Source organism: Calonectris borealis, chromosome 22, assembly GCF_964195595.1.
Source record: "Calonectris borealis chromosome 22, bCalBor7.hap1.2, whole genome shotgun sequence".
NCBI classification, from domain to species: Eukaryota; Metazoa; Chordata; class Aves; order Procellariiformes; family Procellariidae; genus Calonectris; species Calonectris borealis.
In genome coordinates this window covers 9,323,185-9,337,976 of record NC_134333.1, presented here as the reverse complement: position 1 = coordinate 9,337,976, position 14,792 = coordinate 9,323,185, and the positions used below count along the sequence as shown (strand labels likewise).

General features: G+C 42.6%; 1 protein-coding gene across 6 annotated transcripts in view; it reads left to right on the top strand.

The window, feature by feature from the left end:
- The window catches only part of FBXL20 (F-box and leucine rich repeat protein 20), a 43,172-nt gene that overhangs the window by 4,051 nt on the left and 24,329 nt on the right, over positions 1–14,792 (top strand). For 3 of the 6 annotated variants that reach the window (XM_075171557.1, XM_075171553.1, XM_075171556.1), the window contains exon 2: positions 12,697–12,758. In XM_075171557.1, coding sequence (XP_075027658.1) covers positions 12,697–12,758 — 62 coding nt within the window. Of the gene's footprint in view, positions 1–2,960; positions 3,059–6,129; positions 6,185–12,696; positions 12,759–14,792 lie in introns of all 6 variants that reach the window. The other 3 variants (XM_075171552.1, XM_075171551.1, XM_075171554.1) reach the window with 2 other exon arrangements.

Here is a 14,792-nt window from a genome sequence, read left to right as displayed (position 1 = left end):
TAGGTCTTGCTTGAATTTAGAGCTGTCGTGAAATGAGGTAAGCTGAAAGCAAAATGAGAAACTTAAAATGCTTCAAAATTGAGTTGCCTTCTAATAATTAATCCTGTTCAGAAAGCTGAATTGAATAATCTCAAGTACCCTAATCCCGCTTTTGAGTCTGCTGGGTTTCTGGCTCTTAAATGCTGCTTCCATATTTCACGGTTTGGAGCTGATCCCTTTGGGTTGTCTTTGTTCCCTTTGCTGGGCTGCTCCGGTACTTCTTTCTGTCCTTCTGGTTAGGGCTTTATTATTTCAAGCAATGGAGGTTGTGTAAACAGACGGACACAAACAAAGCGGGTGGGGAGTATCGATAACTCTGTCCTTGCTGTTCTAGCAGGAACTTGCAAAAACTGATGTTACACTCAACACAGCATTTCGTTTTATATGGCAAGAGAAACTGTTGCTGATGCAACGCAGTGAAGACATGACGTAGTGCAGTTGAATAGAAATAGTTTTGTTTTGGCAGGTATCTAATGATGTGGCTCGTAAGTAATGAGAAACTGTCAAAATAAAAAAATGTGGATTTGGGGGGTGTCAAAGCAGATGGTTTTTCCATACTCTTGCTTGCTCCCCCCACCCCCTTTTTTTTTTTTGGTGTTATCTCACGCCACACTTACGTGTAATACTTTTTAAGCCAGCACTTTTTTTTTGGCAGATGAATAATAAAATGTTACTTTATTGTGTATAAAGTGGTTGTTTAAATGTTAAGATAGCAAGAAACGTAAACCGTAACTTGTGTTTCACACCCTCACTGTGCTGGTCCTCCGTACTCTAGTAGAGGAGAGAGGAATTTGGAAAGGTTTGGAAGCAAAAGTCAAATTGGTTGCGCAAAAGATACTTGACCCAGGCTACAGGGAGACTGGGAAGGATTAAACAGGAAGGCAGCTTTTTGTTGGAGGAGGGTGCAATGGTGGTAAATCTTAGTTGCTCTGAATTTCTCCTTTGCAAGGTACATGCTGTATTTTGCCATACAGGCGCCGCATAAGTTGCCAAAAGCCAGAGAAGGCATAGTATGGGGAACTGACTGGTAAAGGAAAGATATTTCGGAAACCAATTCTGATGGCTTTTCATTTGCACCTTTTTGTTAAATTGGCACTGGGGGGAAGTTTCAGTCTCCCAGCTTTTTTACCTTGTAGTCTTTGTACTAGGCAGCCACGAGCACGTCCCTGCCGTAATTAGGTAGAACAGCAGCTTTACAAGCGTTGGATTATGTGTGCGTGCTTTGACCTTAGCCCGTGTCACCTGAGAGACCAAGCTTGTGTTGCAAATTTTTATTATTTTTTTTCCCAAATGGGATTCTCTTTTTCCTTCTTTCTCTACAAGGAGTTGGGCTTGCCAGTTGGGCAATAGAGGAAACGTTGGCCCTGGCAAACAGTAATTTCACCAGGAAATATAAGCAGAAATGCCAGAAAACCTGTATTTCCTCCCCTGTCCCTTGCTGACACTTGTGCAGTAAAGAATGCTGGGGCAGCACCCGATAAGGACTCGTCACTAATTTGGCCTGAGCTATGTGAAGAGCAGTGCATGGTGTTTGGGTTGTTTGTGTACGGCACTGGTGAGGGCTTTTCTTGCAGGTTACCGAGGTGAACGCCGCCTCGGTGCCGAAACAGGGGCTCCCCAAGGTGGTTTCACTTGGAGCTGCCGGTCGGAGCAGCCGCCGCAGATGATGGCGCAGGGACCGTGCGTGTTCCCAAGGAGAGGTACTTGACTGCTTGGGCTGTGTCCGTCTTGCATCTCAGCTTGCATAACAGGAAAGGGAGTTAGAGAGCCTGTATGCAAGGGTATGTCTCATTTTATTTTAGATACCATTATTAATTGGGGCCTGGGATAGATCAGGTAATTATTGTTTTCACCATTGGATTACCTTGCTGTGTGTTTCATTTGACTCATACCATTATAAAAGTCAACCCGACAAATGTTTTAGCCTTATTGATTTGGTATGAAATACTTAACTGCACAGCTGCGTGGAGGGGCCCAAGTCTTTGTGTGGTTGGTGGTTGTATATGCCTGGCTGATCCGTCAGTTATGCTTTCATATCGACCATCCTGTACGTGTGGCAAACTCGCCCAATGCCCTTCACGCCTCATCTCAGGTAGGGTTTTTTTGAGACACCATCATTTGACTTTATATCCAACTAATACCACCATCATTTCTTTGATAATAGCTAAATAGAAACCCAATAGTGAAAAAAAACTTATTACCCCTAATGTAGAACTGTAGGCTTTGGAGAGAGGCAGACCTGTAAGAAATTTGTTTATCAAAGAAGCTTATCTGAATTGTTATGAGCTTTGGTATGTACTTGGAGAGCTAGAGGAGTCTCACTTTTGGCCTGAAAATATTGAAGCATGTCAGTTTGTGGTTTTTTTAAATAAAGGATATTTGTAGTAAACCACTACCCTGCTAAAATGTGCTGCTAAAAAGGCTAAAGAAAAAAATAAATAGTGATGGTGGGTGTTATACGGCACAGTCCATGGCCATAGGCTGTGTCCCTGTGAAGTCAGGAAGTCTTTGTCTTATTTATATTCTCCTTCTCTGTTGGTCTTGGATGTTGTTTTTATGGGCAACGGTGTATATTTAAAACTTTGAAGGGTGTGTGTGAGAAAGTAGCATCGTTTTAAATCAAATATCTGTAATAGGTCATAAAATACCCAGATGACCACTCGTAGGACGTTGAGGTTTTTAATGGAGCTAAAAAAAGTAGACTCCCAAAAACAGCTTTGATGACAGCATATGTGGTATTTTGCTTCTCACTGCTTGCCCCATCTATTATAATGCCAACTAACTTTGACCTCTGCAGTTCTTGGATGTGCGAGCTACCGCTGACGTTTTCGGAGAGTGTTTTTCATTCAGCACCAGATACAACTTCTGGTAAAGACAAAGCCGATTAACTGCAAGCTTCTGCCTCCCCAATCTGTCACCAGGCTGCTTCAGGTTTTGCCCTGCGGCCCTGCCAGGACTGTCCGGTGGAAACTACTCGGATGTGTATCTCCTTCAGCCTGTGTCAGCCGGGAGAAGTCGGGTAACTAAAACGCTGAGAGTGGCTAGTGCTGGTGGTGTCTTTTAAATTGCAACTTAAGAATGAACACAGTGAGCTTTTAGGTGTAGTTGTGGGATGCTTTGTTTGTGGAAGACTCTGTCGGAGCCAAGACTGGGATAGAAGAACAAAACAGATGAACAAAAAGTGTATGAAGGTGCCCTTTTGGTATCTGACAGCAGTTTCTAGTTTTTTTAAAAAATAGGATATAGCACATGTGGTACTTCCAGTTGAAATGGTGTGTTTTAAATCAGAAGTAGTCTTATAGTATCTCACCTGCACTGCATATATGACTTTGAAGTTTTACTTTTTGAATGCAACAACATGACCTTGTTATTTGCACATTAATCACCTGATGAATTTCTTCTCTGTGGTAGTTTCTGCATTACACTGCTACGTCAGAGGTGGGTGCAGCAGGCAATTCTTTATCATGGCCTTGATTTCTATAGGGCTTTACTAATTTTTTGTTCAGCCTCATGCTTTTAGCATTGCTGATTCAAAAAAAAAAAAAGGCTATTTATTTAACTTTGTTACTGAACGCACAATAGAGTCAGGCTGCACAGAGAGGTAGCTCACCCATACCCCAGCTATTTATTGCCAGCAGAAATTTAAGCTTTTCCAAAGCAACGATGAGCAGATGAGGAAGAAGTGATCTGATGGTGTATGTCAAGTAAATTGCCTATTGAGCTATTTTTAGGAATATTAAGCCTATAATAAGCCTTTTCGGCCAGGGTCTATTTTGTCTTGGTTTTGTACTGCTTAGTCACGATTTTGTTTGAGTGGAGCCCCGGTTCTGAGCCAGGCTGGGCGAGGGTGCCTGTGGCATGGTGCGTGACAGGAGAGCGGCCGGCCGCTTCGCCTTCCCTGGTTCTGCTGACACAAATGCTGCGGGAGGACGTGGAGCATCCCGAGTGCTAACGATGGAGCTTGTCACAGCAGCGGCTTTATTTGACAGCCAGCCATTTTCCTTGGAGATTTAACACAGATTAAACTGGATGGGTTTTTTTTTAAAAAAAAAAGTCCTTGTGTAACTAAAGGATAGAAGGGAAATCCACCCAATCTGAACTTCTTGTAGATGTAAACAACTTTATGCTTTGTATCGTGTCCTCCGAAGAGCCTTGTATTTCACTGTCACTTCTATGTGACTTACCTCTGCAGCGTAATTTTTCCGTTGCCTCTGGTAAGGCAGCTCAGCCTGCTTAAACTCCTGCTCCCCTTAAATCTTGTACCGGGGAAGGAGCACTTCTGAACCAATACTCAATGCATGTCGTTTACGTTTCAGTTATTTGAGCCCTGTAGCAGTAGTAGATTTTTTTTTTTCCAAAATGAGCAGAACTAGAGGCGAGGTGTTAGTATATATTGACAGTGTTTGTAAGAAGTCACTTCAAAGCTGCACTGAGCTTTTCCAAAGGAAATACAGAATGAATTCCACTTTTTTTTTTTGTTTTGTGTTTTATGCTCAGCTGCTTTTACTAGATTGGAGTTATGTGCTGTGAGCTAGGTTTGGCGTGTGTCTTGTCTTGTTTCAATGACTCTGTACTGGGCTTGTTCACCTCCTCCATATGGACCATAGCAGATGAAAGTGGTATAAATACTACCAGTAATACTAGATTTCTGAGTGTGAGCCAGCAGCTGTACAGCTGAAGAACACCTCACAGAGCATCTCTGACTTGTCAGGATTTAAGCTCTTTGAATGAATTTGCACAGATGTTTCATTTCTTTCACCTCAGAATAGCAAAAGGCTCTTTTATAGCTCTGAAGGTTAATCTCCAAAGCGTCTCGATGATACAGATTGGGTGGGGATGTAAACTGACAAAATATGCCAACTACGTATATAATCCATAATTTATGATGGCAACTCTTGGTTCCCCACCTTTCCTGGCTTAAAAACAGTTTCCAGAATGCATTATTTACTCTCTAATAATTGCAGTCTGTTTTCTGTCTTGGTTTTAATTGCTTAATTTCCTGTGGTTATGAGCAGTTGTGGAGGGTCTGGCCAGCATTTGCTTGTGGACCAAGGATAGTGAGCTCTAAGTCTAAACAACAGCTAAAATTGCACCCTCAGCACATGGTTACCTTTTTCTTTTGTGTTTGTAAGACTGCTGTAAGAAGTTTGTCTTAGACAGTTTCTGTTATGCAAGTAAACAAGTTGCAGTATTTTAAAATTATAATATTTACTAATATTTCATAGATTTTTAAGAGGGTATGCTTTTAAATTGTGTTGTTTATTTTGCATGAAGCTTGCTTAATACAGAGACATGAAACACTTTATTCGTTGTGTTTGTACTTACTTTCAGAAATGTTTATAGTTTTCATTTCCTGCTGCCCACCTGTATGGATGTCTTTCTGTTGCTTGGTTGGTTTTTGTACTGAAAATGGATGTCTGTCTGTCTTTCTTTCCCTCTCTCTGCATCAACTGATCATGTCCTCGGCCATGGCAGCGCACACTGCGGTTTGTTAGTGCTTCTTGGGCTGTTTCGGATTTTCAGTCTGCGTTCTCAAGGGGCTGGGTGTGTCAGACCCCATGTTATTTTTCACTCGAGTGAACATTAAGGTGGATAACTGGGTCTCGGTGTAATAACTGATTCGAGTGCCTTTGCTAGCCTTGTAGCCACTAATTCCATAAAGCTCCAAATAACCTTCATCCCTTTTTCTCCATTGAGCTTTGAATTTTCTGCTTTAGAAGAAAAGTGTTTGAGCTCAAAGTCCGCATCTAGGCTAACACTGCGTGCTCAGTTGTTGGCTTTGGCACTGATGCCTCTAAAGTTAAGCCTCGTGTGATTTTTATATATTTTTAAGACCAACCATCCCCCTCCCCGTGCTGATGCCAGATGCAGTCTCGGCCGAAAACCAGCTGTGTTTGTCGGCAGCGCAGTAAATACTTCCACCCTAGCTGATGTATGCAGCAGCTGTATTACACTGCTGGCTTGCCGGTGTTAGCTTGCATCAAGTACAAACATGGACAATTATTTGATAGCCTGTTAATGTTGATGGTAGCGTGTTTCTTGTCTAACTGAACATACTGCTATTAACTTAAGTTCTTCGGTACTTTTCAGGACGATACAGGCCTTGAAGACCTCTGCCTCTGTGCATGACCATGTTTGTGTCCAGGTAAAAGAGCACAGAGAGCGGTGGTACTCCTTTCCTCCTTGGGGCCCATAACAATATACATTTTTATGCAGAAACAAGGTCTGCAAAGAGTCAAATTGAAAGTGAATGAGTCTTTGCGATCAACCTTGAAACTTCATGCCAGTAAATTCCCTCGTGTTTGTTGGCAAAGTAGGATTTTGGTAGTGCTGGGACATAGCACCGTATGTTGTTCGGTTCAGGTTCAGAAGTTCCAGCATCGGAGCTGCTTGGAGTATGTGAGTGTTTGTATATCTTGGAGATGCGCCTTAATTGTAGACCAGCCGTGTTACACTGCAAATTGACTCTGTCCTTTTTCTGCTCCTCGTCTCTTTAGTGGGCAAAGTTCTGTGTAACAAAACGTTGGGAAAATTGATGGTGTTTTTCAGAGTCTGCTGTCATATAGGCAAGGCAGTCTGGTAAGTCTTTATGTCTAAACTGCACTTTATTGAAAAAAGTCCCTGCTGCTGTTGTAGAGGAAAGTCTTTTTGGTATGTCAGACGAGTAAACTGTTTTTCTCTTAAAAAGGCAGCCAGTAACTTAAGAATTGCTTACAGAGATTAGTTTTGAGCATTTAGGGTAACGTACAATAAATGTGCTTTGTGTTCTGTACGTTAATATTCCTAATTACTTCCAGTAAACTGTAAATGTTGAAATAACTCATTTAGAAACTTCTCAAGTGTATTTTTCCGAACACAAAAAAGTGAAAAACAAAACTTTTGTTCCTCATAGGAACACCCCTCCAGCCCTTCCCCAACAATAAAATCAAAACCATTGCCAGATGTGACATTTACAGGAAAGCATTGCCCCCTCCCTCTGCCAGCCCAGACCGCAGAAGAGCTCTGCAGCCAAGAGCCTGCTCAGAGCCGGGATCCGCAGCAGCTCATGTGGAGTTTTGCCGGCTCTCTGTAAGCTGGGAAAGACAGCTTTGTGCCAATGTGTGTTGGAGACTTTCTGTGGAACTGGGGCTACGGGGAGCTGGTAACTGTTCTGCAAGCAAAGATTTTTAAATTTTGCAGAAACTGTTGAATAAACACTCTTCTCACTGGAGAAGCTTTTACTTGCTGCTGTGGGATGTCAATCAACCTGGTATTGAGACCTCCATATTAATACAGCAACTTTTTCTCAGATGGAAACTTCTAAAATACAGCGAAATGTATATTGAGTATGGATTTCCTGAGAGGAGCTGTAGGTGTTGGCTGTACTGCCTTCTGTATTAGCATTTGCCAGTGTGACATATGTTTGTGTCATGTAGCAGGGAGAAGTTGTGCAGTCTCTCCGTGAACACAGCACCTGAATCAGTCCAGCTTGTGGACACCTCGTTTACGTGCTAAATGTTGCCCACACCAGCTCACTCTGGGCAGGATGGATAGTGTGGCACCAGACCTGAAGGAGAGAGCCAAGACGAGTCTCCATGCTTGTATGGCTCTTGAAGCCTGGTCCGTGACAATGCAAGACTTGCTCAAAGGCTAAACGAAGGGCTGCAATAATGACATAATACTCTACTTTATGTTTTAACTCAAATACCGCATGCCTGCTGAGTGTTGCTTCACTTACAGAGCTTGCATCAACTGTTGTTCACGTCCCTCTTTGCATGTATGATGAGTACAGTACATACGTAGGTGTTTCTTGTGCAGGGACACTCATAATTATACGCTGTCATCTGTTGCACACTCAGCTGCAACGTGCTGTCATCTGGATCCTGTGTTGATGTCATACAGATGACCCAGTTTGGATTGCTGTGCCCTGTGATGAATGGCTGACACGACCGATGCCTGAATAGCAACTCTGTCTTCTACGCTGTTAGCAGTGCCTCGCAGTAGATAAATCTGTTTATTAGCCCCGCACAGAGCACTTGCAGACTGCTGCGGGTCTGTGCAACCAGATGAATTGAGCCGGTTTGCAAAACTTTTAATATTCTGAAAGGCAAGGGAAGAGTTATTAAAACAAATGGACAAATTACATGTTGTGCTAAATGACTTCAGTGTAAGGCTGCAAGAACTGTATCTTTTGATCGCTTTTGTCCATTTGTTTTCATAAACTTGCTTGATTTGAATGCTTCTGGGCAACAATGCTCTGGAGAGAAGCACAGGAGTGCCCATAAATACATCCTGGGAAGCAGCATTTTTTTTGTCTTTTGGGTTTTAATCTCTGGGGTTTCCAGTTAGTATGGGAGAGTGCAGGAAAGAGTACTTGAATTCAGGGGCACCTGGCAAGTTCCTGTGGATGAATGAAGGCTGGATCATCCTTGTCTTCATTGCTAGCTCCTCTGGCCATCTACTCCTAAGAAAACATGGCAAAACAGGCCCCTCTGGGTCACCTGTCAAGTGCTGAATGACCGGACTATTCTAAACTGGGAGCCGAATAGTTACAGTTCTCCTTCTATTGAATAGTAAGTGTAAACGGTTTGTGAGCATTTGAATTGTTTTACGAGATAAAGGATTGATTTATGGATTAAGTCCCCTGGTTTAGTCATTTCTTTGGGCTGTGAAGTTGGTGCTGAACCAACTGTTGGAGTTGCTGGAGTTGCAATTAAATGGATCCTGTTTGTTCTCCTTTTTGAGCCCCTGTTGGAATAGGGGAAGTATTTGCATGTGCAGTGCTGTTGAAGTGTGTATCTGCAGCATATCTCATGGATTGTAAAATGTCTCTCTGTGTGAAGTGTAAAACTGCTAGCAGACATATGCGCTGGAAAACTGCAGGTTCTACCCGTTTCCTAGCTTTGGTAGAAGAGCTGGGCAATGCAATATATGCAGGAAAATTAAATCATCTTAACTGAGCAATGACCAAATCCTGTGTGTGCTGTGGCAACGCGTAGCTCCGACGGCCCAGGGCAGCTAAGCCATCAGTTTCGCTATCTGTAGATGTTGCTCTGAAGGACCAGTAAGAGATTTATAGTAACGTAACCGGGAAATGGAGCACTTTCTATTTTAAACTTTGTCCAGCTCTGGTGTTTTGGCAGGACATGTTTTCTTTCGCCTTGCAGCAGATTATAACAACCGATACTAATTTAATACAAGTTTTGAAGTCTAGTATCTGCTTCCATGGTGTTTGTTCTAGATTTCTCCCTTCTGTTCTAGCTAGAAAAGGCTGTTTCAAAAGAGAATAGTGCACTGCTGGTCTGCTTCGTCTGGATGGGTGGAAGACTAAGAGGAATTTCATCCTCTTCCCCCTCCATTTCTTCTGTGTAAGGGATGTGGCTTCACACAGCAGCAAACCTGATGCTTTGTGGAAGAGTCTGTATTTTATACAGACTGCAAAATTTACATACAAGAAAGATATGTTTTTCTATATCCTGTCAAGAATAACTTACTTACTGAAAAACACCTGACGTTAAAGGATGTTGAGAGAGATGTTAGGAAAAGCAAATTTATGTCACTTAGTTTTTATCCCTAGAAGTAACTTCAAAAGCCTGGAAGTCTGGAATAGCCTCTTACATTTTTTCAGACTAGTTTTATTCTTGTATGGACTTGCCAGAAAATCAAATGTCCACTGGTATATTTAACTAGCTATACATGCTGCCATAACTTAGCAGTGTATCCCAATTCCAGCCTGTTTTCACCCAGCCTCTGTCATCTGAGCACCAAGTTTTGAAGGAAGGCTTGAGAAAATAGGTCTGGTGATGTACCTTGGCACTTCCCAGCCTTCCAGTGGAGGGGGAATTCCAGAGCCGAGGTTCTCCCACGGAGCACATCCTGCCTTCGCCCTGTCACGTTTAGGTCCAAGGACTTTTTTTAGTAAGACAAAACCCAAACTTTCCTTTAGTATAGTACTGGTCAAAGGGTAGCTTCTACAGAAAAACAATTTAAGGCTTTGATTTGCACAAGGTAAGGTTTTTCTGCTGAGCAATGTAATGGGCAGAAGTCAAGAAGTTACCTGCGTTTTGCACAAAGGTGTTTGTGAGCGTCCTTGATGTACAGCCTCAGTTAACAACAGGCAGTGACTGTTGCCTGCATTCTCACAGTAAAACTTGAGTTCAGACAAAGCCTTGCCAATACAGATGAGACAGAAAAGGCTGGCTGGCTGCTTCTGGAATCTCTATTTTAATACTTCCTGCCCCTTGCCTGTTCTCTTCCAGTCTGGTTCCTTTTCGGAAGTCTCCTACTGCTGTCTGATTTGCTCCTTTAATTTCTGTCGCCCTTTTTTGTGGGGGGGGAGAGGGTGCTGGTTCGGATGTAAAATTCTGGCCTGGACAATAATAGGAAAGAGGATAGATCTGCCTGTTTACTGTTGTTCTTGTAACTGGGGGAAGAAAAATCATAGTCTCATTCTCGCATGAATAATTCCTCCTGCGTTCCTCCTTCATTAGAGCTTTCTCCAGAATTTCCTTGATTTCCCAGCTGATCAGCTAAGCCATCTAATTAGATGATCCAGTCCCAGAACGCGCACAGGCGTTAGCTCCTTTCGCAGCCTCGGCAATGTCTGTCCTGACCCGCTGTGGCACTCTGCAGTTGTCTGCCAGGCGTCAGATAGCATTCGTGACCGAGTCTGAACGCGGTCCTTGACTTGAGGAGATGCTTTTCTGCCCTAGTCTCTGAGGGAACAGACTTCACAGAATTTGTGTTAGCTGGGGAAATGGCAAAACTTCCATTTTAATTACCTGCAAAATGGGCTGAGTAGTTGCCTGTCTAGTGGACCGTTTAGGACTTGCTAACTTGTGATATCTTCTGGTGGGAAGTGATAAAAGCGTCTGTGGGGGGAAAACAACACTTTTCTTCTGTGTGACATTTTGGGAAAGAATGCTGGAGAGTTCGTGTCCCACTTCAGCATCATGCTGCAGTATCTTGAGATAATTAAAAAGCAAACTGTGATTTAGAAACACAGCTTTGAAGTTTGACTGCCTCTGAAAGCATTGTTTTTAGTGTTCTCTTGTAAGGACGGCATTATTCTGTTGTCAGTTGGTTATCACTGATTGGAGGGTATTAAAAAGGTACTTAGTGGCAGCATGTTAGCTTTTCACATTAAGCTATGATGGTTTCTTTGATGGGCGATGGGGTTGGATTGATGCTCAGGTACAGAATATTTGCTGCTTGGAGAAGCTGTTGTCTGTCAGTGAGGCCTAGCCTACAGCTTCGTAAGCCACTAAGATCTTACTTTCCTTTTTTAACTCTTAATCTGATCCTCTGCCACTTAAGTGACCTAGCTGATGCTGGTTTTATTTGCTTTGCATACATACAACTAAATTGATTCAGACTACTTAATCGACCGATAAGAATCAGCTTTTTTGGACTGAATTTCAGGAGCAGTTTTTACCAGGTATGTAGCTCAGGAAGATCAGCTCTTTGTTGTTCCAGGAGTTGAAAGAGAAGCTTTATTAATGAAATTAAAGCTCATTGTTGCCTGCTTTGCTTTTGGAAATGTTGAAAGCATGCTGCCAAATGGAATGAGGCATCACTGCTCGGCAGTCTTAGTTCACAGATCACTCTAATCATTCCTCCCACAGGCCTAAGTGTGTGGAGGTTGTTTGTTTGTTTTTTCACCATGGCAAGACAATACGAAGTCTTTTAAATTTATGTAGATATTCCTTAAGAAGCACATGAGGCTTTGCTGTCTGTTTTTCTTAGGACTCCTTAGAAAAGAGAAGCCTCTCTCACTCTTACAGGTAGCTGGCTTGTTTTACCTGGTCCAAAAGTCCATTTCAGATTTGTAAATTGTTGGCCACTGTGATAATGCTTGGCATGAAAAAGCTTATGGGATACAACGAAAAGCTCTGGCTTCATTGCCTTGGAAGAAGACAGTGTTTTCCCAGAGTCATGTCTCTCCTCCTGATGCAGCACCGAAGATCACCTCTCCCTTTAAACCATGCTTCATGATTTAAAAAATATATCGTTTGCCCCTAGGCCCCTAAGGGCTGCTCTCAAACAATTTGCTGCGAGAACAATATGGGCACTGTAATATTTTTTCTTTCGGCTCCTGTTCAGCAGCACTCTGCGGCCTTTTCTGTTACGGAAACCAGTCCTGCTATGCCTGCATCTTCAGCCTCCGTTTGTTGGATGTTAGGGCTGCTTGATCATTCTTGCCATAGCCTTTCCCTCCAGCCCATTTGCCATATGCTTGTTTGATGCGTAGTTACACTTTACGGTTTTAAAGTGCCTGTGCTTTGGTGTACCTTCACAGAACTGTGGCACAGATGGAAGCCTGTAGTAATGCTGTAGGTGATACCTTCCTGTAGTCAGTGCCAGCCCACAAGGACCTCCTAATTATCATTTTCTTTAATAGATACATTAAAAATCTCAGTTTATATTTAGTCCATCAATCCACAAAGCATTCTTGGACCATTTTTTTGAACTACATTGGATGTAGTATTCTATCCAACTAGGGTCCAATCCAGGAGTTTGAAAGCTTGAGCACAAAGTTTATCTTTTGAGAATTTATTGGGCCAGATGTCTCTCTTGAAATGGCCTCGTTAACCAGCAGCTTCTTCCCTAGAGTAAACTAGGTTTTGTTTCCTTAATGAAAATATATGGCTAAAATGTTTAAATTGTTTTTGTTTACAGATGTTCTCAAACAATGATGAAGCTGTGATCAACAAAAAACTTCCAAAAGAGCTGCTGCTTCGGTAAGCTTTCTTTCAGTTTGTAAGCTTGGAGACTGTGCTGTGTATTGTTATTTGCAGCCAGTAGCTGATTTTGCTGGTGTGCTCATAAATCATGAGCTTGGATTGGGTCACTTACAAAACCATAGACAAACAGAAGCAGATCAAAGGTCTGCTCAGCAGCAGTTTATGCTAAATATTATTAGGTTTTGTTTTTTAAAATGTTAAATTAATTTGCTGGTTGCCTGTTTTGTAGATGGAAGAACTGTAGGACTAAAGTCCTTAATGAAAATAACTGGTAAGTATAGGCTAACGTGTAGAATAGGATTCTGCCTCTCTCTAAAGTGTTCCATTTAAAAAAAAGTTAGTTCCTCTGCTCCAGTTATGCTCTAGCAGACTTTGCCCTGTTCCTTGTCAATAAGAGACAGATGTTCAGCACCTGGCAGGATGGTCCTGTTGGCAAAGATCAAACAGATCAGACTTTGTGGGTCTCGGCAGACAACTCTGCCCTCTCCCTGTGCTGCCCTTCCACGTGCCCATACACACGTGTACCTTTTTAAATTTGCCTTCCCCAGTGCAATGATGTACGTGTGATTGTACCTCAGTATCACACGTTGGTGTCTTGAAGTAAAGTCGTGTTCGTCAGTGTTTTAAGCTGAGATGCTAGACTGTAAACGGTGAAGACAGTTGCAGGTGGCAGCTTGAATTACTAACACGAACAAAATTCTTCCACTGCAAGAAGCTGTGTAGTACTGTCAACATTTAATGGCAGTGAAAAGTCTGGGGAGAGGAGCTCTGACACAGAAAACTGCTTCTAGCTCACTTATGAAATAAAATTAATAGGAAAAAAGTCTGACTCTTTTTTCTTTTGACTGCGCTGCCTCTGTGCTCTGTAATGGTATCTCCAATCTGAGCAGTTTCTTTTATTCCAGTGTTATTCATCCAAAAGCAAGTTGTATGACTTCTAAAGCCCTCCTTGCTAAAAATGTGGGTATTTGGGTTTTAAGCCTGGTGTACAGATTGCTGTGTAAAAATCAGCAGCAGGTAGCTGGGAGAGACAAGCAACCTGTGGGAGGAGCGGGATGGAGTAACAAATGGTCGGATGCCCTAGCCCAGGTGAGTTTGCACAGTTTTTTGCAGGTGACAGCAGTTGTCTTCACCCAGCACTTGCCCTGAGCTATTGGTATGGATGTGTTGCAGCAAAAGGGGAATTTGAAAAGTGAGAAAAATGTGTCTCTGGATTTTCTGAGAGGGGATTCTTTTTCTGATGGGAGCAAGTAGGTACTGGTATTGCAGATGCAACAAAAACAGGATTTGCCCTTGTGATAAGACATGGGTAGGCTGGGGACAGGTTGTGAAGAGCACTGATGTGAGGCAAGGAGTTTGTGTGGCATAGGGAAGGCAGGGAATCTGGTAGGGAGGAAAAGTTTGGGGGGTGGAATTTATTAAGATTTTGCATGGACTTCAGGGGAAGAGGTGTGTGGTCACTGGGTTCCCAAGGAGCAGGACCTTGATTAGAGCATGGGTGAGCTTTCTGGTAGATTGGTCAAAGTGGAATGATCCTGAGTGGGACCAATAAGCACATCTTGGGCAGTAGGAGGTAGCTGGTGTTGAGGAACATTACTAGACAATTGGAGAGGGATTTGTGGTGAGTAGGAGGGAAGGTCCTGCACCAAGCAGGGAATTTCGTCAGTACGAGCCGCAGAGTGTGGCTGAGTTCTCAGCAGTATGCATGCTTCTGCCCTGCGGAAATGTTTTTGTCTTTTATGTCTTGATATCTCTAATCATCCTAACCTGCTGTAGAACAGAGCAAGTGTTCAGGATTGTGCGGAACCTAGAAGAAATCAGGAGATGAAGTTTATAAATGTTAAAGTTCATAAGTAATGGTTTTGAGAGTTGGAATTCACTGTTAGCATACTGTGAAAATTAATTAGTGTGGATTGACAGTGCAGCCTTTGAAGGAGAAACTTGGATGCATTTATCTGCAGGAATCTCCTGTAAATGAGTGTCACTGTCTACAAGACAAAGACTTATGTGTTTAAGCAGTGCTACTGTGTG